Raw genomic sequence first — 26,562 nt, 5'->3', positions numbered from 1 at the left:
TGGCTGTTTATTGCAACCCCCACTAGCATGGTCTCTCTTTCACAGCCTCTTTCCATATGCCAGCTATATTCCCCATCTTCCTCCTTTTCTGCCCTCTGCCCTCCCACTTCACTCTGCTCCTTTCAAAGTCCCTTGCTTTGTTTTTCCACGTAGCTAATCCCAATTTAACTACATCTAACCAAAAAATTAAAAAAGAAAAGAACACCAGCATATCATTTTGAAGCCCACCTCTGTAAAGCCTGTTTCTTTTTTATATCCCTACCCCCCTATTCTTTTCATGTCTGTTTAGATTGTAAGCTCTTTGTGGCAGGGACTGTCCATTATTCAATGCTTGTGCTTGATTTAGGACAATGGGACCCCACACATAGCTACTACCTGACACTATTCGAATAAGCATAACACCAAAATAACAGCCTTTCCTACAGCGTGTTTCATAAATTAACTATTGATAGGGGGATTCCATTAAAGGTTGTCCTAAGTACAAAAAAAATTGAGAAAAATACTTAGGCTATTATAAAAGAATACTTATTGATTCAAAGTAACTGTTTTACAAGGTATGGGATAATGGCATCCATATAACAAAGCAAAGAACATATAGCAGTGTAGGTATATCAGAGATTCTCAAATGGTAAGTAAAATCAAATTCATACCACTATGAACTAAAAAGATAGTGTACTTATAGATCTAGTGCTTACCATGCATGATTTGTCTAACAATGTAAAGTGCTTTGTACTTTTAAAGTGCTACATCAATTTTTTTTGCTCTTAACAGACTATGCTGGCAACTCTTATGTCCCTTAAATCTGAATAAAATCCCAGGCTGAAGTTACCTGTTTTCATTTTTACAGGCCATCTTCTAAAAGCTTTTTTTCTTTTCTTGTTCTTATTGTGGAACCCCACCTATTTTCAGTGTAGTGATTATTAATATATTTCCCCCACATTTTGTATACAAAGATAACCACAAGAACCTCGAAAGCCTCCAAACTCCATACGTAGCTAATATATGCAACTATGTGTTCCCAGTACTGTCACCCTTGTTGTGGTGGTCTCTCTCCTCCTGTCTGCAACACTCATTTGTTATGAGAAGTTCTAGGGTTTGTATCTTGCAGCAAGTCATACTAGGTGATCACAGTGGTCCCTTCTGTACTCTTTCTGTTTGGTCTGCATGTCATTTGAGGACACTACTGTCTTACTTTGTGTCTGCAGCATGCCCAGCCCATGGTTCTCTGATCTTCAATAGTGACTATCAGCTAACCTGCAATTCAAATTGTAATAATAAACCACAATTCTTATTCAACTATACCTTGATGTCATTCTTCCATACTGTTACAATAAAATGTTAGTCAAATGTGTAGCTTAGCTGTCAATCCAAATAATGTAACTTAAAACTCTTTGCTAGTTCAGCTGAAAGCTATTTCTTTAAAGGGTAGAATAAAATATAAAGTGAAGTTCTTAGAGCAGAATCTTTTTGACTAAGGCTTTGTCAAGCAAAGATTTGTCGAGCGACTTACATAGACACCCAAAAGCTGTCATAATAAAAATCAGAATACACTGTTCACACTAGCTAGCTCCCTCTGTTGACATACCACCATCCACATCAGGGGCATAATCATCCTCAGTGTGAGCAATGCACTATGGGTATGTACCCCAGAGAGCAAGTCAACACCTTCTGCTGCTAAGTGTTGTAGGAAGGCGGAGTAGATCACAGTGCATCTCAGGACCAGGGGATGCTTTTGGACCCCAGCATCCTTTGTAAGAAGGGATGGTTCCCACATTACTCAGCTATGCTGTTAAGTGCCATTAAAACATCACAAATGCAGTTAATCATGCTTGACATTCCGTGTGACATGGGTAGCAGCAACTTTAGGCTCTTCTGGCATTCAAAGAGCAGGTGCACAGGACAGACCATTGCTTTTGGGCTAGAGAAAAAAGCACTGAATGGTGGGACCACATAATCATGCAAGTGTGGGATGAAGAGCAATGGCTACAGAACTTTTGGATGCAGAAAGCTGCCTTCTTGAAACTGTGTGTGGAGTTGGCCCCAGACTGAGGTGCAGGTGCACCAGAATGAGAGTTGCTCTCGTTGTTGAGAATTATATGGCAATTGCTGTCTGCAAGTTGGTGACTCATGACTGCTATTGATAGGTTGCAAATAAATATGGAGTGGGGAAGGTGACCATTGGGGCTGTGGTAATGCAAGTTTGTAGGACAATTATTTGAATCTCATCATGGATTGTGGTTCTGGAGAATGTGCATGAAACAGCGAACAACACTGCAGAAATGGTTTTCCCTAACTGTGGAGGGGCAACAGATGGCACACATTCCAAATTTAGCACCAAACCACATTGCAACAGGGGTACTTCTCCGTGGCATCCCAGGTGCTTGTGGATCATCAGCGCAAGGTGGTCTGGGAAGAGGTATGACACATGCATCTTCAGGAACACTGGCCTGTACAGAAAGCAGCACGCAGGGAGTTTCTTTCTAGACCACAGTGTGGGATGTAGAAATCCCCATAGTCATCCTTGGAGACCCGACTAAGCCTTTACAGTTCTGGCTCATGAAACCTTACAAAGGACACCTGGACAGCGGTAAGGAGTGATTCAACAACAGGCTGAGCATGTGCAGAATGACAGTTTAATGTGCCTTTGGCAGATTAAAGGAACACTGGCATTGTTTTTCTGCTGGGTTAGACCTTAAGGAGGCGATTTCCACCACCATAGCTGCATGCTGTACTTTGCATAAACAACGTGAAGCTAACAGGGAAATATTTGCTATGGGATAGAGCGCAGAGTCCGAGTGCTCAACTGTTGAGTTTAAGCAGCCAGATACCAGGACTGTCAGCAGAGCCCAGAAGACAGAATTTCAAATCAGGGTGGCTTTGAGGAAGAATTTTGACAAAGAATAGCAGTAATGTATATCTGTGTTAGTTGCTTCAATGGTACATTCCATATAGTTTTCCTAGGATGCAATGGTGACATTAGGGGCTACATATTCAGTGAGAAAATGATTTAAACACTGATACAGAGGTAGCAGCGTGGAGGGGGATGGGAGGAGCAGCTCCAAAGAAGCTAGTATGTGCGGGGAGCCGATTTAAAAGCCGGCTCCCCATGTGCATGGACTCCCACAGTGCCACCTCCCCCTCCTCTGCATGTAAACATGAAACTGCTGAAAAACCACTATAAAATCATGACTGATGTGGGGACAGTAAATAAGGAAGTGTTATTTACTCTCTCATATAACACAAGAACCAGGGGTTAACAAATGAAATTAATGGGCAGTAGTTGTAAAACAAAAAGAAATATTTCTTTACACAATGCTCATTCAACCTGTGGAACTCCTTGCCAGGAGTAAACACGTAACTGCTGAAATTTTCAGCCATTACACATTTATAAAAAATATCACATTTTAACATCCCTAGTGTATGTATTAGTAGTACTCAATCTGAATTCACAGAAAACTAAATAATCATGATTTACCCTTATAAACTTTGTCTTTATTAAACAAGGAAGAGCACACAAACTCATCCAACATGGAGACGATTGCTAGGAAAGGAAGAACTCGGAAAGGACAGACATTCGTACCCATGCGTAGGCCCAACTATCAATGTGAAATCTGTTCAATAGGGTGGAGTGAGGGGAAATGAAGGAGTCCCAGAAAATGCAAAGGAATGTGTGAGCAGAAGAAAGGCATAGTGAGGAGTTCTGAATGTGCTGCAGGGGAGGCCAAGCCCAGATTTGCTCACTCTGCAGCATTATTAAAGATTCGAATATCTCAGTTTGCTCCTCCATTACTTTAATCATCCGCTCAGTTGCATCTCTAAAAAAGTGTGATTCTTGTTTCTCTCCTGCCTTTCAGCTTCCCCTTTTCTCTGAAGTGGAGCGCTACAATATCTCCTGGAACATGTCTTCTCTGCTGCGTCTTGATCATTTTCTTATCTGGCAGAGATGATCGGAAGGCGCGTGCATTGTGGTGCACAGGAAACAGTGCACAGAAGTGGGATTATTAAATTCAAACACAGCATTGAAACATTTATGTACATGCACTTTTTGTAATATTCTTACTGACTCTTGCCAGGCACACGTCTCAGCAAACATCTCTGCAAAATGGTGAGTGCTAGTGCAGGGGAGAGGGGCTCCACGTGAACAAAAGTGCACACAGTCTTTGTAAGGGCTGCAGTGCAGAGTTCTAGGAAATAAATTCTGAAATTTCCAACACTTTTCCACCGGTGAAAATCATTCTACTAGACATTTCACTGCCCAACGTAAGCAGGAATGAGGGTACATCTACTGCATGTTTTTGGCTTCTGCTTGCTCTCTATATTATTTGCTATGTGCCGCTTTTGTACCTGCACAGGTAATAGCAGAATGGCATGGGAAGTGTCTTATAATGGAGGAAGGAACAAAATTGCTCTGCCAAGGAACCTTAGGCAGATTAATCAGTACCCTCAAAAAACTTTCCTGGAGATCTCTCTGGAGGATTCCCATGAGATCTCAGCAGTCATCAACATCCTGCTCCTCCATAGTGATTAGTTACACAGGGAAATGTCCAGCTCATGGAAACTCATTCACGCTCCCTCCTTTCAATACCCTAAGCCCTCCTCTGCACTACACAAGCCACACCCACTCACCATGTGTCTCATCTCCTGCTTCCTAGAGAGAAATTGCTGAGACTACCTACGCACCTCAGGAATGGAGAACAATTACTGTCTGCCTGCCATACTGGATGACCCCACCAGGTGCTCCACATTCTCACATAACTTCACCCCTTCATCAATAACTTCATCCTCCAGGTTAAGTCCTCTTTCTATTGCTTCTGTGTCCTACAAAGTATCTACAGGGCTCTTTGCAGTGCAGGTGTCATCACCAACATGGAGAGTATCTAGCTTCTCACAGAAACAGCAGGTTTCAGGTGCAGCACCAAAGCAATGGTTTGCCTCCCTGACCTTACAGTATGCCCACCTCATCTCCTTTGTCCAGGATCTGCATTGCAGTGTGTCCCAATCACAGTCCTTTTCGCACAAGCCTTGAGAAATGTGCCCAAAAGTATCCCAATTCCTGCAAGCCAAGCACAGCTGGTACTGAACAGACTCCTCTCCCCTTATACTGATCAGATCCAACAGCTCCGCAGTGATCCAAGCTGGAGAACGTTTAAAGAAATAGGCTGGCATGGTCATTTGGGAAGATTCAATGAGACCTTTCCATGAAGGGACAGGGTATGGAATTTCAAAAAAATCCCTCAGGCTTGTAAGAGTTAGGGGTGGATGGCTGTTTACCTGCCTGCATGGCAACAGAGTTCAACTGGTTAACCGGAGCAGTAAGGATGGGCATTGTGAGACATTTTGTAGAGATCAAATACAGCAATTGAAGTAAGCATAGTATCTAAAGTGGCTCTTTGTTCATACAAATATATAAGGAAAACACAAAAAGCATTTTTCCCAACAAAAGCCACACCACAGTATGTAGACACACACGCTATTTTTTACCGAAAGGTAGAGATTTTGGTGACAAAACATAATGTAGACAAACCCTAATGTATTACTGAATGAAGTCTTTGGGAGAGGAAAATCACACACTCAAGGTCAAGCAGAATATTTAACAATTGGCTACACCATCTCTTCCAGATCATTTGTTTCATGCTTGTTATCCTTTTGATGCTTTACCTTTCGTGTCACAATGAAGAAATGTTCTTACTGCTGAAGAGCTGATGAGAGTAAACAACAGATGTGTGATAGCACTGCTGTAACAGAACATTTCCCCATCAGAATTCTCGACCTTTGTGCCTCCCTTTTGAATGCTGCAGCTAAAAATAACTCCCTTCCACTGACAAACATTACAGCTACACGCTGCAGAATGGCAATGAGGAGCTTTATGCTCTAATGGTCTTACTATAAATAGAATCTGTTCCGTGCTAAAAGCTCTTCATTAAAAGGATTAGTGAGTACAATATACAGAAGCAGCAACCGACACTAAAACCTGCATCTCTGAAACTCAGAATCTATTTAGATGTACTAAATTTAATTTTTCTATCTAAACTATATGATTTAGTGTATAAATAAAACAATAAAAGGAAGAGTCTCTCCTGTCCTCACAGTGTTGAAACAAACCTGGTCTTTGATATTACAACTGATATCAGTGAAGATTTCCTAAAGAAAGGAATTAATCTCAAATTACAACATCTGACTTCGCATCATCAAGACTTCATGTTTAGGTGGGTCCAATAGGCAACTGCATCTATACTGAGCACCTAGAAGCACTACTCCACTGCAGACTGCTTCTGAAGACTTAGCCTATGTAAGGATCACCCTGGCTTTGTGACACATTTTGGGAATCTTCTTGGCTTGTGAGCAAGCCCCAAACCTCATTTGGGGAGAGAAATGGAACAATCAGGAAAGGTTTCTTGTGGAAGGAAGTAATCCCTATATATTATTAATTTACACTTAAAAGAAACAAGCAAAGGACATTTTCTAATAGTATTTTTTTCCCTTTTTACTATATTTGCCAACTTACCTGCTGATTTCCATAACACAGTAATTTACACATCTCCCCAGGACAGGGAGTCATTGTTTACAAATAAATAAGTTATATTCACAACATTTGAGACCCAACATAGGAATTATAAAAATTAAACACTCTATCATCATCATTAAAATAATTTGTAAACTTCCTAATAAATGCCAGACATAGTGTAGTCAGAACTCATTTCCAAGTCTTAGAGAACTATTTTGGCAATACTAAAAATCATGAGCTTACTAAGTATGTTATAAGACTGCTAAGCAGGAGGGTGAGATCTCAAACTGGGCCAAACGAGATAAATAAAGATTAGATTGGGATATGCTACTGGGAAATTCTGGTTACTTAACCTTACAGTATGGAGTTCTTCAAGGTGTGTGGCCTCTATGTGTATTCCACTCCAAGTGCACATGTGCTTTATTCGTCTGAATCTGGATTTCTTTTTCCTTTAGTAGTATCTGTTGGTAGTGGAATACACGCAGTACGTACACATGTTAAACAGCCCCAGTTACTGTAACCAAAATGGTTGAGTGGTGGTCCCTATGTGTATTCCACTCAAACTGAGTCACAAACTCTATTCAACTGAGGAGGAAGATTCAAAGAGCCTTGTTGACCCAGAGGTTGAAGAACCACTGGCAAAGGATGCATCTGCTGAAGAAGCTTGAACCAGATGCACCATTTAGTTAAGGTGTACTACACGTGGCTGCTCTATAGATCTCCAGATTAGCAACACCCTGAATATAAGCTATTTAGAAGCCTGAGCTCTGGTCAGGGGGACTCTGACACCATGTGCAGGAAGGGTCTGTCAACGCATAGTATTGATTTGTGCAGGTGATGAATTGAAGGGTTCGTGCTTTGCTGAGGAGCTGTTGTCTGAGGTTATTGTGTATGTCTTATGTTGCATGGATGGTTTTGAAAAATTGTAACAGGGCCAAGTAAATCATCTATGCAAGTTCCTTCATACAACCAATGAAACAGTTGCATGCAAATTTGCTGTAGTATAAGGTTGATGACTGGAAGAGATAACTGATGATATAATGGTTTATTTTGATCTGATATCGATACATGCCTTTTTGTTGAACAAAAGTAAATCACAGTCAAATGGATGAGAAGGTAAAAATTGGAGAACTAAGGGTATGTCTACACTACATGGTTCCGTTGTCGGAGCTATGTAGATGAGCTTTGTAGACATAGCAAAATGAAGAGGCTGTTGAAATAATTGCCACTTCATTTACATCAAAATGGCTGCCACACTGTGCCGATCAGCTGTTTGTCTGCACAGCACAGTAGTCTGGACACTCAGCAGTCGACATCAAAAGCCTTTGTCGACCGCCCCGGTAAACCTCATCCTACGAGGCATAACGGAGTGGTCGACAAAGGCTTTTGATGGTGACCGCCGAGTGTCCAGACTACCGCTCTGTGCCGAAAAACAGCTGATCGGCACAGCACGGCAGCCATTTTGATGTAAATGAAACGGCAATTATTTAAATTGCCTCTTCATTTTGCTATGTCTGGAAAGCTCATCTACATAGCTCCGTCAACGGAGCCATGTAGTGTAGACATACCCTACCAGACAACAAAAAACAGTGATAATCAAACCGGGTGATAGTCTGAAAAAAGCAACCTTTAACTTGCTTGTAGCGGTTTCACTGCTTCATGCTAAATCTACAAACATTGTAAGCATTAGAGCCGGCCTGTAAGCAAGGGGGTTGTGAACATTCCCCTGCCATGGTCCCATAAGTAAGCATGAGAGGGTTTTGTTAGGGCAGTGAGTCTGCAGCTCGAGCTCAGCCCCCTTCCCTCTTCCCGCAGTGAGGAACCTACGCTGGCACTCCAGCCTCACACATACACGCCCCCATAGCAAGGTTGGAGCGCCAGCACCAGCTTCTCATGGGGAGTGGGAGGAGAAAACCCTGAGCCTCACTGAGCAATCCGGCTCACAAGGAGGAAGCTCTCTCCAACTTCCCTGGCTAGGTTAACAAGAGGCTTTCCCTGCTGCTGCCATTGGTCGGAATCCAGCCAATGGGAGCAGTGGGAGGCCATGCCTCGGAGTGGCATAGAGTGTGAAGGCAACTAAGTACCCTCCCCACCCATCATCCTCAGATCCTTCACACTCACAAACCCCCACCCTGCTCCTGCATGCTTCCCGCTGGCCAGACACCCTACCCCCACCTGCTTCTGCATACCTGCTCCCCCCGTCGAGACCTTGCACCCTCCCCTGCTCCTGCACCCTCCCACCTGGCCAGACACCCTACCCACAGCCCACTTCCGCATCCCTCCTTGTTTCTGTACTCACCCTCCTGGCCACAAATTGCACCTTCCCCTGCTCTTGCTCCTTCCTGCTTTTCAGACACCCCACTTCCAGCCTGCTCTTTCATCCTACCTCCCACCCAGACCTTGCACTCTCACCCCACCCACACTTCGCTTCCTGCCCCTTCCTGCACGCCTTCCTCCCGCCCAGATCTTGCTCCCCCTTTTCTCTCGCTGGCAGCCCTGTCCTGCACACTGAACCCCCATTTTTGTGCCAACCCCAGAATCTATGGGGGTTCTAAAAATCCACTAACCCTGGAATCACAGAAGAGTAAATCTGGCCTATGGAAATATCAGTTCTTTCTGTCCCTTCCCCTCCCCCAGTGGCTCTGGAGCGCCAGTATCTCAGTTGGGGGCCACATCAGTGAAAGGTTTTTTTTTGGGGGGGAGGGGAATTGCTTCTCACTCTCTCACTTGTGTGGTCCCCAACTGATTTTTCTGTGGATCAGTGGCCTGTGATCCAAAAAAGGTTCTCCACCCGTGCCATAAAGAAAACATTGTAACCTTTTGTGTTGGACATAAATTATATTTTACTTTATTTAAAATGAAGTTTGATAAACTATCATAAGAAAGTTCAAGTACTTAATCTGTTTAATTATTTGAATTAATATTTCCTTTCTTACTGAGTAAATTAAACCATTCTCCCTAGCTGCAGCACTAGCAAAACGGCTTGGGTGTAAGCATTTAATTAACGGAGAATTTCCATTAGCAACTGGTTGTCAACAGAAAGGTTTTCATTGAGCCAAAAAGTTTGATAACCACTGTGTTAGGGAGTTTGGAGAGCACAGTGTTGCAAGGGGATGGATGGGCGGCGCTGGTGGCAGCGTGGCGGAACAGTACCTTCCACCTACAAGGAGCCACCTGGGCCCGGCCCCACTGGCTGGAAGTCCCACCCACACTCATCTGGCGCTGGCCTTGCTGAACAGGTAACAAAGGCAGAAGAGGGGCCTTGGTGGCCACGCTGCCCACCATGATCCCAGAAAGTAATTACTATATAAATTTTTAGTATGTTATAACAAAATCATTTTACCAATCACCGTTTCCACTCACATTTTTCATTAACCTCTCTTATGCACACTCATAGCATGACTAACTTGAACTTCTTTTTATTTTAAATAATTGCAGTCCACATTTACAAAAAAACATACTCCGCAGAAATTCCTGCATACAGGCCTGTAGAGTGACATACAGAGAGATGATAATCCTGAAATATTATACACAATAAATGTGGCTAAAATGCAGCTCCTGGACCAAATGAAATCCACAGAGCTTTGTAATTCAAGCTTTAGTCACATTCTTAATTTTGTGGCGTAGTGCCCATTCACAGCAGGCTCTAACATGCTCCAACTTGACCTAAGTAAAAGATTACTTTGATCAACAAGAATCATTCCATACTGGGTCTGAAATGTTCTTAGGGAACCTCTCAAGTACAAAGGTGAGAATGGGTGTCATCTGCTCATTTTATACAAGTTAAACAATGCCACTGGGTTCCTACCAAGGTGCTAATGCAGTACAATATTTTTAAAAAGAAAGGTGGGCAAACCATGCTGCTAACTGTAAAAGCATACATTGTGTTTGTAAACTAATCTTTCAAATTTCACCATCAGACAACACAATACTGTAAAAGACAGTTCTTATAGCAGCAGAGGGAAGCCTCCATCAGGTGAAGTTATTTCACTCAGAATGATTGCACATTAGTTTGCTCTATTTATTTTCTTCATACGTTTCATAGAAGAATTTTGTGTACATTAATGTTTGTTGTAGTGTATTGAAGAACAGTCTCCAGTTCACTAATTACCAATTTCCAGCCACTAGCTGCCTTTTACATCAGATATGTATCACAATGCTACACTACTGTATATACTAATCTAGCCCTTGCATTTGTCTGAACTACATACAGTTTTCTGAAAAAGTCCTGTACCAAAACCATGTACCATGGTAGCTAAAATGCTGAAACAAATTCTCACAGGTAAACTGAATCATATTTCTGATTTGTCTTTTCTTTCCTTTCCCTGCATAGTTCCAGTATACTTTTTCACTCTAGAGTAATGCTTATTGTCTGTCCAAAAACTTGTGTGTATTAATGTCTCCAAGGAATTGTTCAGTCTGCATTACAAATCTTCCACAAAGATAGCAATTGAAGAGTAAAGCAGAGAAAAGGAAAATGAACATGCTCCTCTTGGATGGTATCCAAGATCTCACCCTCCAAAGAGAGAGAAAGACAGAGTACATATGAATCGGGGAAGAAAAGGTGCACGAAAGACATTGTAATAGAATAATGGATTCTGGGTTTTGTGTCTTTCTGCTATCACACTTGTATAACAATGTTACTATCTTTGTGAAAGAGATATTGATTCCTTTTCTGGAAACAAAAGGAACTGTAACTGACTTGTGCATTTGAAGAGTTTCCTGGCTATTTCTAAATTTCCAATTTAAGAATGTCAAGAGACTCAACAAACAGGCACTCGGATCTTACCTTACTGAGACCACATACATATCTGGATAGACCAACATAAAACCCAATCAGATTCCAACCAAATCTTGTTAGGTCTCACTGTTTGGTAATTGAGTTTTTGTGATCAGTTCAATTCCTTGCAGAAAGATATAAAAATCATAGAATCTATACTGCTATCCCCAGCAAAAAGGGTAAGTATTGAAAGGGCATAGGGTCTTTTTTCAAACCCACTCAAGTAATTTCTAAAGGCTAGGTCTTAAGCACATTGTTAGGACACAGAGTGAATTTCTGCAGTATTAACATCCATACTGTGCCTTTCTTTGGATATATGACTTCAATATCCAGTCAAAATGATACTCACCAAAAATATTTATAAAGACAAATTAAACCAAAAACTCAAGACAACTTTAAATGCATTGACTAGTTTTGTTCCATGTGAAATATTTCTTAGACCAGTCTCCATGATTCCTGATGGATCCATTACACAGCTGAGACCACACATATTCTCTCACTTGTATAGATTTAGCTTAGGGGTAACTATGAAAAGTTACAGTGGAAAAAAAGTGCTCTCCTTAATGTTTTGGTGCTATATTATTAAATGATGTTGTATATGATGGTGTAACTTCATTAATCTACTTCTTGTAGGTAGAGGAGCCAACAGCCACGCTAGGCCTCTGGGCAAGGTGTGTGTGGGGAGGCAATTCTCGATTTAGTACTGAGTGGAGTGCAAGATTTGGCCCAGAAAGGGAACTATTACAAGACTGTTTGGGAATAGTGACTATAATATAACAACATTCCTGTGGTGGGAAGAATACCTCAGCAGCCCAACACATTGGCATTTAATTTCAAAAAGGGGAATTATGCAAAAATGAGGTGGTTAGTTAAACAGAAATAAAAAGGTACAGTGACTAGAGTAAAATCCCTGCAAGCTGCATGGAAATTTTTCAGAGACACCAGAATAGAGGCCCAACTTCAATGTGTACCCCAAATTTAAAAACATAGTAAGAGACCTAAAAAAGAGCCACCGTGGCTTAACAACCATGTAAAAGAAGCAGTAGGAGATAATAAGGCATCTTTTAAAAAGTGGAAGTCTAATCCTAGTGAGGTAACTAGAAAAGAACATAAGCACTGCCAAATTAAGTGAAAAAAATGTAATAAGAAAAGACAAAACAGATTTGAGGAACTGCTAGCCAAAAGCTCAAAAAGTAATAGCAACATGTTTTTTAAGTACATTAGAAGCAACAAGCCTGCTAAAAAACCTGTGGGGCCCGTGGAGGATTGAGATACAAAAGGAGAAATCAAGGACAATAAAGTCATTGCAGAAACACTAAATGATTTCTTTGCTTCAGTCTTCACGGCTGAGGATGTTAGGGAGATTCCCAAACCTGCACCGTCCTTTGTGGGTGACGAATCTGAGGAACTGTCCCGGACTGAAGTGTCTTTAGAGGAGGTTTTGGAACAAATTGAAAAACTTAACAGTAACAAATCGCCGGAACCGGATGGCGTTCACCCAAGGGTTCTAAAAGAACTCAAATGTAAAATTGCGGAACCATTAACTGTGGTTTGTAACTATCCTTTAAAACAGCTTCTGTTCCCAAGGACTGGAAGAAGGCTAATGTAATGTCAGTATTTAAAAAGGGGCTCTAGAGGCGATCCTGGCAATTATACACTAGTAAGTCTAACGTCAGTACTGGGCAAATTAGTCGAAACAATAATAAAGAATAAAATTGTCAGACACATAGAACGACATAATTTCTTGGGCAAAAGTCAACGTGGTTTGTATAAAGGGAAATCATGTCTTACTAATCTGTTAAGTTCTTTAAAGGGGCTAACGAACATGTGGACAAAGGGGATCCAATAGATACAGTATACTTAGATTTCCAGAAAGCCTTTGACAAGGTCCCTCAACAAAAGCTCTTGTGTAAATCGGGTTGTCATGGGATAAGAGGGAAGATCTTTTCACGGATTGAGAACTGGTTAAAAGACAGGAAACAAAGGGTAGGAATAAATGGTAAATTTTCAGAATGGAGAGGGGTAACTAGTGGTGTTCCCCAAGAGTCAGTCCTAGGACCAATCCTATTCAACTTATTCATAAACGATCTAGAGAAAGGGGTAAGCAGTAAGGTGGCAAAGTTTGCAGGTGATATTAAACTGTTCAAGCAACGAGGAGTCCTGTGGCACCTTATAGACTAACTGAAGTGTAGGAGCATAAGCTTTCGTGGGCAAAGACCCACTTCGTCAGATGCATGTAGTGGAAATTTCCAGAGGCAGGAATAAATATGCAGGCCAGGTTCAGGCTGGAGATGATGAGGTGGATCCAATCAAGGAGGATGAGGCCCACTTCTAGCAGCTGATCTGGAGGTGTGAATTCCAAGAGAAGCAGCTTCTGCTCAATTTTGAACCTTTTATGCTTGGTTCCACCATAAATTAATGTTAGTACTCCAAAACACTGAGTGAACACTGTAGCAGCAAAAGGAAAAGTTACTACACATTTTAAAGACAAACATAGTAACATCTCACAAACTTAGGTTAATTCTTTCACATCCTGAAGTAACTAATGAAAAAATACAGACCTCAATCGACTATATTAAAGAAATCAATGTGAAAGGTAAAAATTTTATTTTCCCAAGCAAAGATCCTCTTGGTTATATTAACTGACATTTCTAAATGAAGTATATAGTCCCTTAGTTTCCATTCAAAATTATTCAGTCATTTAGAAACTATTCACAGCACAAACACACATGTTAAGTGAAAGTACATGTCATCTTATGAGATTAATTTAAACCAATTTGTATCCACTGCACATCATCCTTTATAAAGGCCCCATAATATGATTAACGTTTTCTTAATTCTTTCTAAATACTCTTCCCTGCTAAACGGAAATAGCTCATAAATTATTAATAAATGGGAAAATTGCTGACTAATACTTTCATTAACAGATGTTCACAAATCTACTGATTGACAGTGTTCTACATATAGTTGCTAAGTAATCTCTCAAACAAGACAGCAGTAGTGAGACTGCCAGTCTAGCTGACAATGATAGTCAAATAGTTACAGCAATAGATAACTGCTTATTGAGCTTCCTTTCACCAAGTCTGAAATCTCATCTACATTTTTCTTTTACATTTAATTCTCTTTTATTTAGCTGTGTTTCTCAATCTTTGTTTATAAAGTATCCCTTTTAAAAAAAAATTATAAGTCCCCCCCAGTACCTACAGTTTTCAGACACACCATTTTTTTTCTACCATTGCAACCCATTTGTTTAAACAATTTAATCGAAGCCGAGCGGGCGATGAAATTTTTGGGTATAAAAAGTACAAAAATAATAAAATGCTGTAAAACTTAAAACAAAAATTCAGTTTTCTCCAAATTTCAATTGTGTTCACTTATCCCCCCAGACGTCTCTTGGGTACTCCTAAGGGTACTCATACTACTGATTGAGAAACACTGATATAGCATATACAATTTGGCAATTTTATGAATGATAAACATAGGCTGGCGTGCACCATTTATCACATTCAGGAATATGTTAAAGATCTGTGATAGCAGAAAAAGACCGAATTAAAACCACACAGGTGCCACTTAAGAGCAGCACTAGACATTAGACACTAATTAACATGTGTGTACAAAGGAAAACATCCATATATAAAAAAAACAAGAATTCAAATATCCCTACACACAAACATCTTTTCTTAAGCATTACCAAGCATGGCTTTCTATTGTCAAGCTTTCACAAGAAGCTAATATTTATCCATTTTGTATATCTGCAGGCATTTTTCTCACACTTGTAAAATTATACATGATTATCCAAACTGCCCAGTGGTGAAGGAATTGTGGCAGTAATACCATCAGCAATTAAAAGCCAAGATTTTGTAAATATTATCATAGAGTTAATGATTTTTGAAGTGTACCTTAACTCTAAAGTTTTAATGGTGAGATAAGTTTCTATGTAATTAGATGAAAATGTATCCAGCGTGAAAAACACTATTTAGAATGAGCAGCAGGAAAAATTCATTTCTATTAGGCAGTCAATACAAAATTGTTTGTAGATCTCATTTTCCTATTCTCTGTAATTTTAGGCAAACTGTCTTTACTAATATGTTTCATTAAGCTCCTACTTTTTCCTCATTACAAGCATCACAACTTTGAAATTCAATGTTGCCTTGCTAAGCAACATTGTAGTGCTGCAACATGTGTGTTACTCTTTCCTCTTCACTTCAATGGCCTATAAACATCAGTAATTATAAGTAACAAATCTCCTTAAAAATACTGTGAAAAGCAGTGATATGCATCACATATCATGGGTTACATTCTCCCTGACACTTGTTTACTGGAGGCTACAACCCTAGACGGGTGATTGCTTTGCTCTGCCTAAAGTGGCAATTTCCCGCCCCAATCAGGAGGATCACAAGTGTAGCCTGGGAAGAAGCTCTAGTAAAATCTGGGTGGGTACGGCTCACCAATCTGATCAGAAATTAGACTCAGACTCTAAGGTCAGAAGGGACTACTATGATCATCTAGTCTGATTCCCCTGGCACAATGCTGGCCACAGAATCTCACCCACCCACTCCTAGAATAATCCTCTCATCTATATCTCAGATATTGAAGTCCCCAAAATGATGATTTAAAGACCCCAAGATGCAGAGAATCCTCCCGCAGGTGACCCATGCCCCAAGCTACAGAGGAAGGCAAAAAACTTCCAGGGCCTCAGCCAATCTATCCTGGAGGAAAATTCCTCCCCGACCCCAAATATGGTGATCAGCTGAACCCTAAGCATGTGGGCAAGACTCACCAACCAGACACCCAGGAAAAAGTTGTCTGTAGTAACTCCTATCATCCCACCATTGGCCTATTTACCACGGATAGTGAAAGGTCAATTAATTGCCAAAATCATGTTATCCCATCAAAGCATCCCCTTCATAAATGCATCTAGCTTAATCTTGAAGCCAGATAGGTCTTTTGCCCCCCCTACTTCCCTTGGAATGCTGTTTCAGAACTTCACTCCTCTGATGGTTAGAAACCTTCATCTAATTTCAAGTCTAAACTTCCTAATAGGCAGCTTATAATCATTTGTTCTTGGGTCCACATTGGTATTGAGCTTAAATAATTCCTCTCCCTCCCTGGTATTTATCCCTCTAATATACTTACAGAGAGCAATCATATCTCCCCTCAGCCTTCTTTTGGTTAAGGTAAACAAGCCAAGTTCCTTGAGTCTCCTTTCATAACACAGGTTTTCCATTCCTCGGATCATCCTAATGGCCCTTCTTTGTACCTGTTCCAGTTTGAATTCATCCTTCTTAAACATGGGAGACCAGAACTGCACACAGTATTCCAAATGGGGTCTCACCAATGCCTTATATAACTGCACTAACACCTCCTTATCTCTACTGTAAATTCCTCGCCTAATGCATCCCAACACCGTATTAGCTTTTTTCACAGCCATGTCACATTGACGGCTCAGTCATCCTGTGATCAACCAGGACTTCGAGGTCTTTCTCCTCCTCCATTACTTCCAACTGATGTGTCCCCAGCTTATAACTAAAATTCTTGTTATTAATCCCTAAATGCATACCCTTACACTTCTCACTATTAAATTTCATCCTATTACAAGTACTCCAATTTACAAGATCATCCAGATCTTCCTGTATGGTATCCTGATCCTTTTCTGAATTGGCAATACCTCCCAACTTTGTGTCATCCGCAAACTTTATTAGCACACTCCCACTTTTGGTGCCGAGGTCAGTAATAAAAAGATTAAATAATATTGGCCCCAAAACGGATCCCTGAGGAACTCCGCTAGTAACCTCTCTCCAGCCTTTGTCTCATTTCCAAAGAGTTTGCAGTGATCATGAACCATGCCCAGCTTACAGGCACAACTCCTATCACATTCAAACAACAGATATAATTTGTGTCCTAGCTAAATTTTGGTTCATTGTCTTCCCTGCATAATAACCAAGATGCTTTTCACTCAGGTGCAAAAAACAAAAAACAAAAAAAAAAAACCAACCACCACCTTGGCTAGATCCTAAAAATATTACTCATAAATTTATCATTTTCAGGTATTACCAACCAAATTAAGGAACTAGAAAAGGAGCTTGCACTATTATTTATTTTTCTGACATTCCCTGCTTAAAAAAGCATTTGACAGAGTAAAGTTAATTTCTGATGGTTGTTAGAAAAATTCACTCTGCGTAAGAGAAAGGGAACAATCTAAATATAAACTGATATAAGTGTAAAACTTTCTAACTGTATTAAGGTATGTGGTTGGGTTGCCCAATCTATCCTTTTAGATGAATTACAATTTGAACTGGCAATAATGATGAAGTGGAACAGAGACAAAAAATTAAACAACAAGGTGTGAAAGAATTTCCATCTATCAAATAATCAGTAAAAAAGTGTGACCACCGCATCCTTATCAGCCTCCACTAACCCCGGAATTCACATATTTGTAATTTTGGAAAGACATACAGGCAAAAGCTTCAGGGAATAGCTGAGTTAGTCTGTAGAGGATAAACTTAAAAAACAACAAATGGTCTGGTAGCACTTTATAGACTAAAAAACATGTAGATGGTATCATGAGCTTTTGTGGGCACAGCCCACTTCTTCAGATGACTGGAGTTTTTAGTTTAGGATGTGCAGACCCAAAATAGAGGAGAAAGGAGGGGGGAGGGAGGGAAAAAAAAGAGCAGGAGTGGGAAACAAATTCTTTCTGGTAACCACCACATCATAAGCAGATATTTGTTGTTTTTAAAGTTTATACATGCAAAAGACAGTTCAACCTGCACAAGTAATCTCCGTTTGTAGTACTGCATAGCAAAAAGCCTAGTGGAGTTAATGGAAAGATTTCCCTTGATTTCAATATATGTAAGGTCACACCCAAGAGTGCACGTTAATTAACACACACACACACACACACACACACACACACACACACAATAACAACACTTTAAAGGGAGTGTCAGAGGAAAAGCTCACCAATTACAGTGCAGAAGAGAACATTCTACTTAGGTTAAATGCCTAAAATTGGCTCAAAATATCATGTCAGTTCAGGCTATTCAAAGCGTTCCTGCAATACAGTTAGTAATACTGTTCATTTCTCAGTTTTTGAGTAGCTATTATTGTATTCTATATAATTGCTAAGTAATTAAAAGCCCCTGTAATGATAGTTTCTTACTGGACTCTCAAATCTATTTCCCAATCTACTTTTTCCAAGCTGCTCCTGAGCTAAGTATCTTCCAGGAATCATATATCCAGTTTTTTTGTTCTAAATTTCTCTCCACTCCATTTCTGCTGTGTCAGCCAAAATGTTCATAAGCCTTTTCTCTACATACTCAGCATTATCACACAGTGCTCTACAGAACAACTTTTATTTTGCTCATACTCTCCATACAATTTCCTTATTGCCTCTGCTTTGGCATGGTGAGATGGCATGCATGTTCTAATGATACTGAGAGCTCTCTCAGCAGGAGTTTTAACCCCATATAGAGCCACCCAACTTAAACAGGCAAAAGCAGCCTATTGGTCCTTCAGATGGGGAATTGAAAGGAAAGATAGATAACCTATGTTGGTAAAAACTTTAAATTATAGAAACACAAGAAGGTACCCACTCCAGCAAACTGTCTGACAAATGAGGATAGCAGAGTTTTGTGAATGACTGAAGTGACACCTGAAAGAACAGGGAGGATACCAATTCAAATCCTCTCCATAAAGTGTGTGTTGATAAAATATTTCAAACTCCAAACCATTTTCCCGGTTCTTCTGATCAGCGCATTTATTCTATACAACTAGTATATCCAGTTCAGCAACTCTATTGTATGAACTCCTAAGAATTCATATGAAATGTTTAATATTTGTGCTTTAGTCATTGATTGTTCACCTTTCTTTCCTCTTCCATTCGAATTAACTACCTTTTCCTAAGCAATATTTTATTAAATTAGTTAGCATACATCAGTTAATTATAAGCCTCAGATTGTGCATGACTTTTATAAAATAAAGTATAATTGAGTTGTATGGAAAAAATATTAGCTGAAATTCAAATTCATTGCTTGCTTATCACAACAAAGGATGTTCTACTAAAATAAATGAATAATTTCTGTTGTTCAATCCAAATGAATTAAAGTTCCCCTTTCAAACTTATGATCCCAAATTCCTTTTTTGCTGACCTTTATACTTCATATGCCCAAGCCCAAGCCTCTCTCACACAGACTCGCTGGTTTCAACAACATATTACACCTTGTTACAATCTTAGACTGTGAACTCTCTGAGGCACAGACTGCCAATATTTGGATTGCTGGTTTAGCACCAAGGAAAATGGTGCCTCGGTCCCTGATTGAGATCTCTAGACAGGGGAGCAGCAGTGCACAGAGCTGTTTCCTTCCCCATTCAAGCAGGATCTGGTCCACAAGACCTGTCCCCTTCCCCCTCAGTTGGGGGCAGGGTGCTGTAGGGTGGGAGCACTACTGCAGGCTCCCCACCGTGGGGGAAGGGAGAGATCCAAGCCCATGGCCCACCTGCAAGATGGCTGCAGACCACTCGTGGTTCATGGACCATATTCTGAGAATCACTTCCCTAGTCACAGCAAGCCAATAAAAAACAAAAACCCTGCCTTACTTGATGCCCAGGACATTTTCTAGGAGTGCAAATACACAGGACAAGGATTAGAATCCCATGGTGGTACAAGCCAAAGCAGGACAGTTAGAAATTATATCTGAAGAGATGCAGGTCTTGGGAATCTGACCATTAGCAGAAACCAGCAAGGGGTCTCCACTCACCCCCAAAGTGGCCTTCAAAACACACCATTATGAATTATGAGAGCTTGGGGACTAGACTTCCTTTTTCCTATGCACTAAAAGGCATTTTAAAATATTTCCCACCATTTAGGGGTACTAGGAATTGACACTGCTGTACTCGATTAGAATTGATCAGAAGTGTTGTTGAAAGAAAGACTTATTTGCAGTTAGAAAACTCACTGGATGCTAAAAAATAAAATTAATGGTTTCATTCTTTTTAAGATCTATGAGAGGAAAACACAGCTGTGTATTTAGGAGATGGCTTCCATTCTGTATTTTTATGTATTCATATTTATTACTATACACCACTGTTGTTGGAATAGAGTCACAGTGTTTAATGCAAGAACGGACCTCTAAATCATGTAGTCTAACCTGTATATCACAGGCCAAAAACAGCACCCAGCATCTGCACACTAAACCCAACCACCAAAATGAAACTCATGTATTATTACATCCCTACATAGGAGATTAGATTATTATATGCTACTGGCAGATGATAGGAGGGACTGAGGGGAACTCACAGCCCCTGAAATGACAGTTATCTCACTTGAAATGCAACAATATAGTGCTAAATATTTTCCAACATATTCTAAGAATACAACCTAAAGGGTAGCTACCCTAAAATGGCTGACATGCTAAGTAAGCTGTTTGAAAAGCAGTTAAATCCACCTCTGATATTTATGCCATCTACCCATTATGAGTAATTTAAATTTAGCCTCCAATTTTCAGATTTCTCTAAATATAATAAACCTGCATGCAGCAAGTGGACAGCTGGCTTATTTTGATTCCTCTGTAAAAGGTTTTGGTAATTCCATACTTATAAACTGGCAATCAAGAACACAGCTATTTATTTAGCACTACTTTTCTTAATCATGAACTAGACTCTTCAATGCTTTATGTTCTATATAAACAATCCTATTTTTTCTTAACTCACACTGTGGAAAATGCAATTTACTGAAGTGTGTAATGCTTGAAGATAACCATGTTTCATATAAACTGGCTAGAAGTACATGCACAGTGTTTGGGGAGCAAATCTACTCTAGCACCATTTTCATTCCATAGAAAATATACAAGCTCATTCAAGATTTTACTAAGGGTATCACCTAAAACTGGCATTCCAGTTCCCCTGCTGCGCCACCATGGGTCTGCAGCACACAAAATCTATTAGTGTGGGCTCCCCTAGGCTCTGGTGTATGAGGAGAATGTGGCTCCTTTTCCATCGGGGCCTTGTCAGTGAGGGTTTGTTTTGTTTTTGTTTCTGGTTTTTTACTTCTCCCTTGTGTGCAGCCCCTGACTAATTTTTCTGTGGATCAGTGGCCCCCGACCCAAAAAAGGTTCATTGTCCTAGTTTAATTCATTCAAGAGGAGTCAGCACTGATATTAGAAATCAGAAATTCCATGCTCCCAGTTTTAAAAAGTGAGAAAAGCAGTCCTACCTCTGTACCTTTCTTTTATTATAAAAAATATTATTTGGAACACAGATACATCATAAATTCAAATAATTGTTATGTATATGCATTAAAATACTGTAATAGTATTATGCATTTATTGTTAAGCATTAACAGTTAACTCAGTAGATCTGTACCTGTGATAAATTCACTATAAAAGGCAGAACAGTATTAATAGACTGATAAAGGTTTGGTCTGTAGATAATTTTGTTTTCTTAATACACAGAGACATCAGAAAAGAAAAATGTTTCAACTCAAGCAATTATATTTGGTCTCTCAGAAAACCAACCATGAAACTTCCATTAATATTCTCTTTAGAATAACCTTTTTGCTTATTAAGCATTTCTAAGATTAGGTTTCTTTGATCTGATTATGGTAACATATATGCACTTCTAAAAAAAGACTATTCCCACTTTTGGTTTGATGCCAGCAAATACAAAGAAAATATGCCATAAATTTTAGAAAGTGTTGAACTTGGTAGTGTTAAGCAAGATTATATTTTTCAATTGTGTGTAATTTAGTACACTTAATAGACAACTATTTTAAAGAGACAGTCTACATATTAAAATTTATTTTAATAGCACATTAAAAATACTCACATAAAGGATACACCTTCCTTCTTTCTGAGCTTTCCATTTTTTCAAACTTTTACACTGATCAGCTTCTCTTTCCACTTTGCATCTTTCCCAAATCACTAAATAATATTAGGATTTCACACCACATTCACTGTAAATGAGTCTATAGAACGGGAACTTTTTTCTCCCCTCTTCCTACTGCCACTCAAAACAGACCTGACTCCGAATCACTCAGATAAACAATTTAGTTACCATTAACAATGATTTATATAGGTCTTAACTTTTTATTTACCCCACCAGACTATTGTATGTATTCTGCCCAATTACCTAACCAAAGCAAGGCAGATTTTGTAAGGTACAAGACAAACTTTTAAAATGTATCCAGAATTTTTTAAAACAACGCATTAATATATAACAAATTGTAATTTAAAAGGAATATTAAGGTTAGAAAACAGCTTTTATAAAGCTATAAAGGTCACCTTTCTTGTTAAGTACTCATGGAAGTTTTAATTAAAACAGATGAATTACAGTAAATCTTTCATTATACCATTCAACTTTTCCTAAAGATAGCATAGGGCCTGAGTGTCAGAAGACTAAGTTCGTGTCATACAGCATTAACTGCAAACACTGTCACAAAATCCTCAGTCAATACAAACAAGCACCGTACAAATAAGTGATGTACCATACTGTACAAGTAGCTTCATCATATGTAGGCAATTCTCACATAACAGCATCAAATAACAAAACTCAAAGCAAAACCAGTTTCTAATTATTCAAACACCAATGCTTAAGTGGAAAAAAAAACTTTGCAAACAGTGGACACTAAACTGCCTCATGAAAAATGATGGTATATCAAAAAAAGAAATGTTGTAAAACAAACATTCAAGCAAAATAATGCTAAAATCTGCTTAATTTGATCTACATTTTGCATTCTTAAATTCCAGAAGACTGTAATACATTTGAAACCAAAATTTTAATAATGTCCAGCAGTGATCTATAGTACACAGCTTTTTAAAGTCCAACTTGTTATTATAAGAAATCATATTAATCACCTTTTTCCATAGAGACTTCAGCTTGCTATATTAGCTCAACTATATCAGTTTATGTTAAATTTCTCTTAACAGAAACATCCATAAAAAACATTAAACCTGCTTTTAAATGTTACTTTCTCTTCCTTACTCATACTTCCGCTTTAGAAAATTCTATCACCGGCTGCTTTTGCTACATAAACTAATCCATACCATACAACTGACACACAAACATATTTAAAGCATAAATACTATCACTATGCCTTTAAAAAATTCACAATTCATATTAGCTGTATCAGGAATTGGGAGAAATGAACCAGCCCATTCTAGCTGACTGAGTTCAATACCAATTAAATTCTGATCACATCTCATCAATGTTCAAAATCTGGCTACTCATTTGTCACATATGAATAGGAACTGAATGGTTTAAACTTTATTGTCCATTTTAAATAATTTAAACATATATATGTGGTTAGTATAGAATCATAGTTAGAGTGAAATTAAGGCCTGCAGTATATATATTATGTGTGTGTGAAGTGATTACAGTTAGTTAAAAAGCCAAAGATCATTTCTCAGATGCAAGTTTCCTCTGTGACTGCCACTTTTCATGATTTTACTCAGCGGGAATTTAATTTGTTTAGGAACTCTGAACAAAATCTGTTATGCCATTTAATAGTTACCAGAGCACTTACAAACTGTGTTTCCACCACTTCTATAGATTTTTGCACTGCTGGTGAAAACAGTTTGAATTTCAGGCTTTGTGTTTAACAAAAGGTATTCCTGGGCACCTATGTTTACTCATGAGTCAATACAAATCACTTTGCATACAGTATGTGATTTTCCCTACCAATTTAAACTATGAATGACAAAAGGATACCATATTTTATATACACATATGCAACCATATACACTCACACACACCCTTTAGCTCCCCAGAACTGCCAATAACACTATGTCTCATCTGTAAGTTGTGCCTATCACTTCCAACTGCATCAGAAGTGGCACCCATTGCTGTAGGCCTCTTGCAATGGAAGCCAGTGGAGACATATTGAAATTATTTCACCCTGGAATTGCTAGCCCAAAGCATGTGGAACCTCAAGTGAACACATGATTTAATGAGTGCATGTTTAAATAGGTTCCATTTACTTTATTTTACATTTCTGTTTCCTACTCTCTTATTATTGTTGTGTTTTCTCGGTGCTTTGTTTTTTGGGAGGGTTGGTTGGTTTGTTTGTATTGTTTTTAATTCCTAAAAAAAAAAAAAAAAAAAAAAGCAATGTAGAATTCTAGTAGGGATTTTACACAAACACAAAGCCAGGGAAATAATTCACAGTTCCCATACTAACATAAAATTTGACATGGTACCTAAAAATGATTTGTTACAGTTGACAATATATGCAGATATGGAAAATTTTAGAGATTAACAAGAATACGAGGCATGGATTATCAAAAGACCATATTCTTTGCTTGCACAACTTGACTCCTTAGCTTTGCATTTTCTTACCTCTGATTTTATTGCCTCAGCAATGTCATAGCATTCATACCTTTTTTCCACAATATTATATATTGCTTTGGAGCCATAGAATCCTTATAGAATCCTATGCTTTAAGAATATTACACTGTAGGCTTGAAGATATTTCAACCCACTTGGCTATAATGCAGGAAATATCACAAACCTTGGAAACAGACATGATTGTTCAAATCCTTGACAAAAGACACAATCTCTCAGCCTTCTATTAGACTCCATATAAGAAATCAAAGATCATGGCACAGAAAAGAAAGGTATTGAAAGTCAAAACAAATCCTGACATACCAAATATCTGAACCTGATCTACCGAGTTATCTTTTAACCCTACTTAAAATGGTATTACTTTTCATAGTTCCTAGCCCATACTATAGTAAGGAAGTAACTGAATTTGCAAGTTGAAGGAAAACCAAAATTGGGAAAAATGAGACTGAGAACCACCAAAAGAGCTTTCATTTTAAATAAAATGAATTATACAACAAATGCAGAAGGAGATTTTTCACATATTCCTATGGGAGTTAGAAACACAAGTCCTAATGAAAATCACTGGGAAATATGCCCCTAAACTCCATCTCAAATTCTGTAAAAATCACCACCACAGGCTCTTGAATGAATACTGTTGCCACTCTTACACAGGAACCATTACAAGCCTAACTGATTGCACTCACACAATTGATGGAGTGAGAAAATACTCTTCCATACTATCCAAACAATCACCCTTGAAGTACAAGGGCGTACTTTATGTAATATAAATCTCTAGAATAGATTAAAAATATACTTGAAGTTTCACAGATCATCAATAAAGATTCACAAAACTTATTTTATACAACATACTGCAACATCAGAAAAAAGTAAAGAAAACTTGCATTCTTTACAAAACATTAGGACCCTTGTTGCAAGAGCAAATTCCTGCCTACCTATATCAGAAGCTATCATCACCTTATGTACATTTAAAAACAATTTTAAAAAAATAAAATATATCTAAATTATAAGATTTTCTCCAGCTGAGCAAAACATCTATAGAAAAAATTTCCTAGTAACCTCCTCCACATCACAGATTTTCAATCAATAAATGATAATGCAAACAACACTGCACATAGTACAACTTATCAAAACATTACTTGATGGTTTTACATAATAAATCTCTGTAAGATACATATCACAGAAGATTAGAAATTAATACTCATTCAAAATTATAATCAATGTTTTTTGACATTACTCACCCCACTGGAGAGGAGCCAACTGCAGATGCTCCAGGACCAGTTGATTAAGAACTCCTTCTACACTTGCTTCACCTTTACGCTTCAAAGAAGGGTAAATGACAGTTAAGGAAAACTTTGATCCAGAGAGAAAGGGATCCTGTAGCACAAACATTTTTATTACTGAAAACCAAAACTGTACCATAAGGATTTATTGAAGTTTTAAAAATTCATGTTTATTTATTAAAGCAGGAAGTTGGCTAAGGAACAATTAATTGTAGCAATGTATATTTTCAGAGTGGAAGCATTAAGTGCCAGATTCTGACCTTGTCACAGTGAAGCAGGTGTGAAAGTGAAAGAGTTTGACCTAAGTGGCTAGGACAAAATCCAATCTAGACCTTTTGTTACCACATGCAAGGCCCAGACTTCTGACAGTTTACATACCTAGTAGCAAGATCTGGCCTCAAACCCACACAATCTGATCACACCCTCTTTGCACTACGGAATGGCTCTGGACACATCACCTACCTACTCCTTACAACACAGAATGAAGCACTACATTCTGAGACCACCTTATTCCCAGTTAAGTGCTACATTTGAAAGGAACAGTAACTTCTTACATCTTCCATTCTTACCAGAGTACACTCAGATCAAACTTGCAAGAAATATAGAATAAACAGAAAAAATAAAATGTTGTGAATAGATATAAACAGTAATCGAAGAAT

The 26,562-nt window shown here is 38.8% G+C and overlaps 1 protein-coding gene across 2 annotated transcripts in view; it reads right to left on the bottom strand.

Moving 5' to 3' along the window:
• The window catches only part of TRAPPC9 (trafficking protein particle complex subunit 9), a 660,858-nt gene that overhangs the window by 325,046 nt on the left and 309,250 nt on the right, over positions 1 to 26,562 (bottom strand). For both annotated transcript variants that reach the window (XM_075920070.1, XM_075920071.1), the window contains exon 21: positions 25,862 to 25,952. In XM_075920070.1, coding sequence (XP_075776185.1) covers positions 25,862 to 25,952 — 91 coding nt within the window. The remainder of the gene's footprint in view (positions 1 to 25,861; positions 25,953 to 26,562) is intronic.

This window comes from Pelodiscus sinensis, chromosome 2 (assembly GCF_049634645.1).
Source record: "Pelodiscus sinensis isolate JC-2024 chromosome 2, ASM4963464v1, whole genome shotgun sequence".
NCBI lineage: Eukaryota > Metazoa > Chordata > Testudines > Trionychidae > Pelodiscus > Pelodiscus sinensis.
The sequence above is the reverse complement of the archived record's forward strand: the minus strand, read 5'-3'. Positions and strand labels throughout refer to the sequence as shown.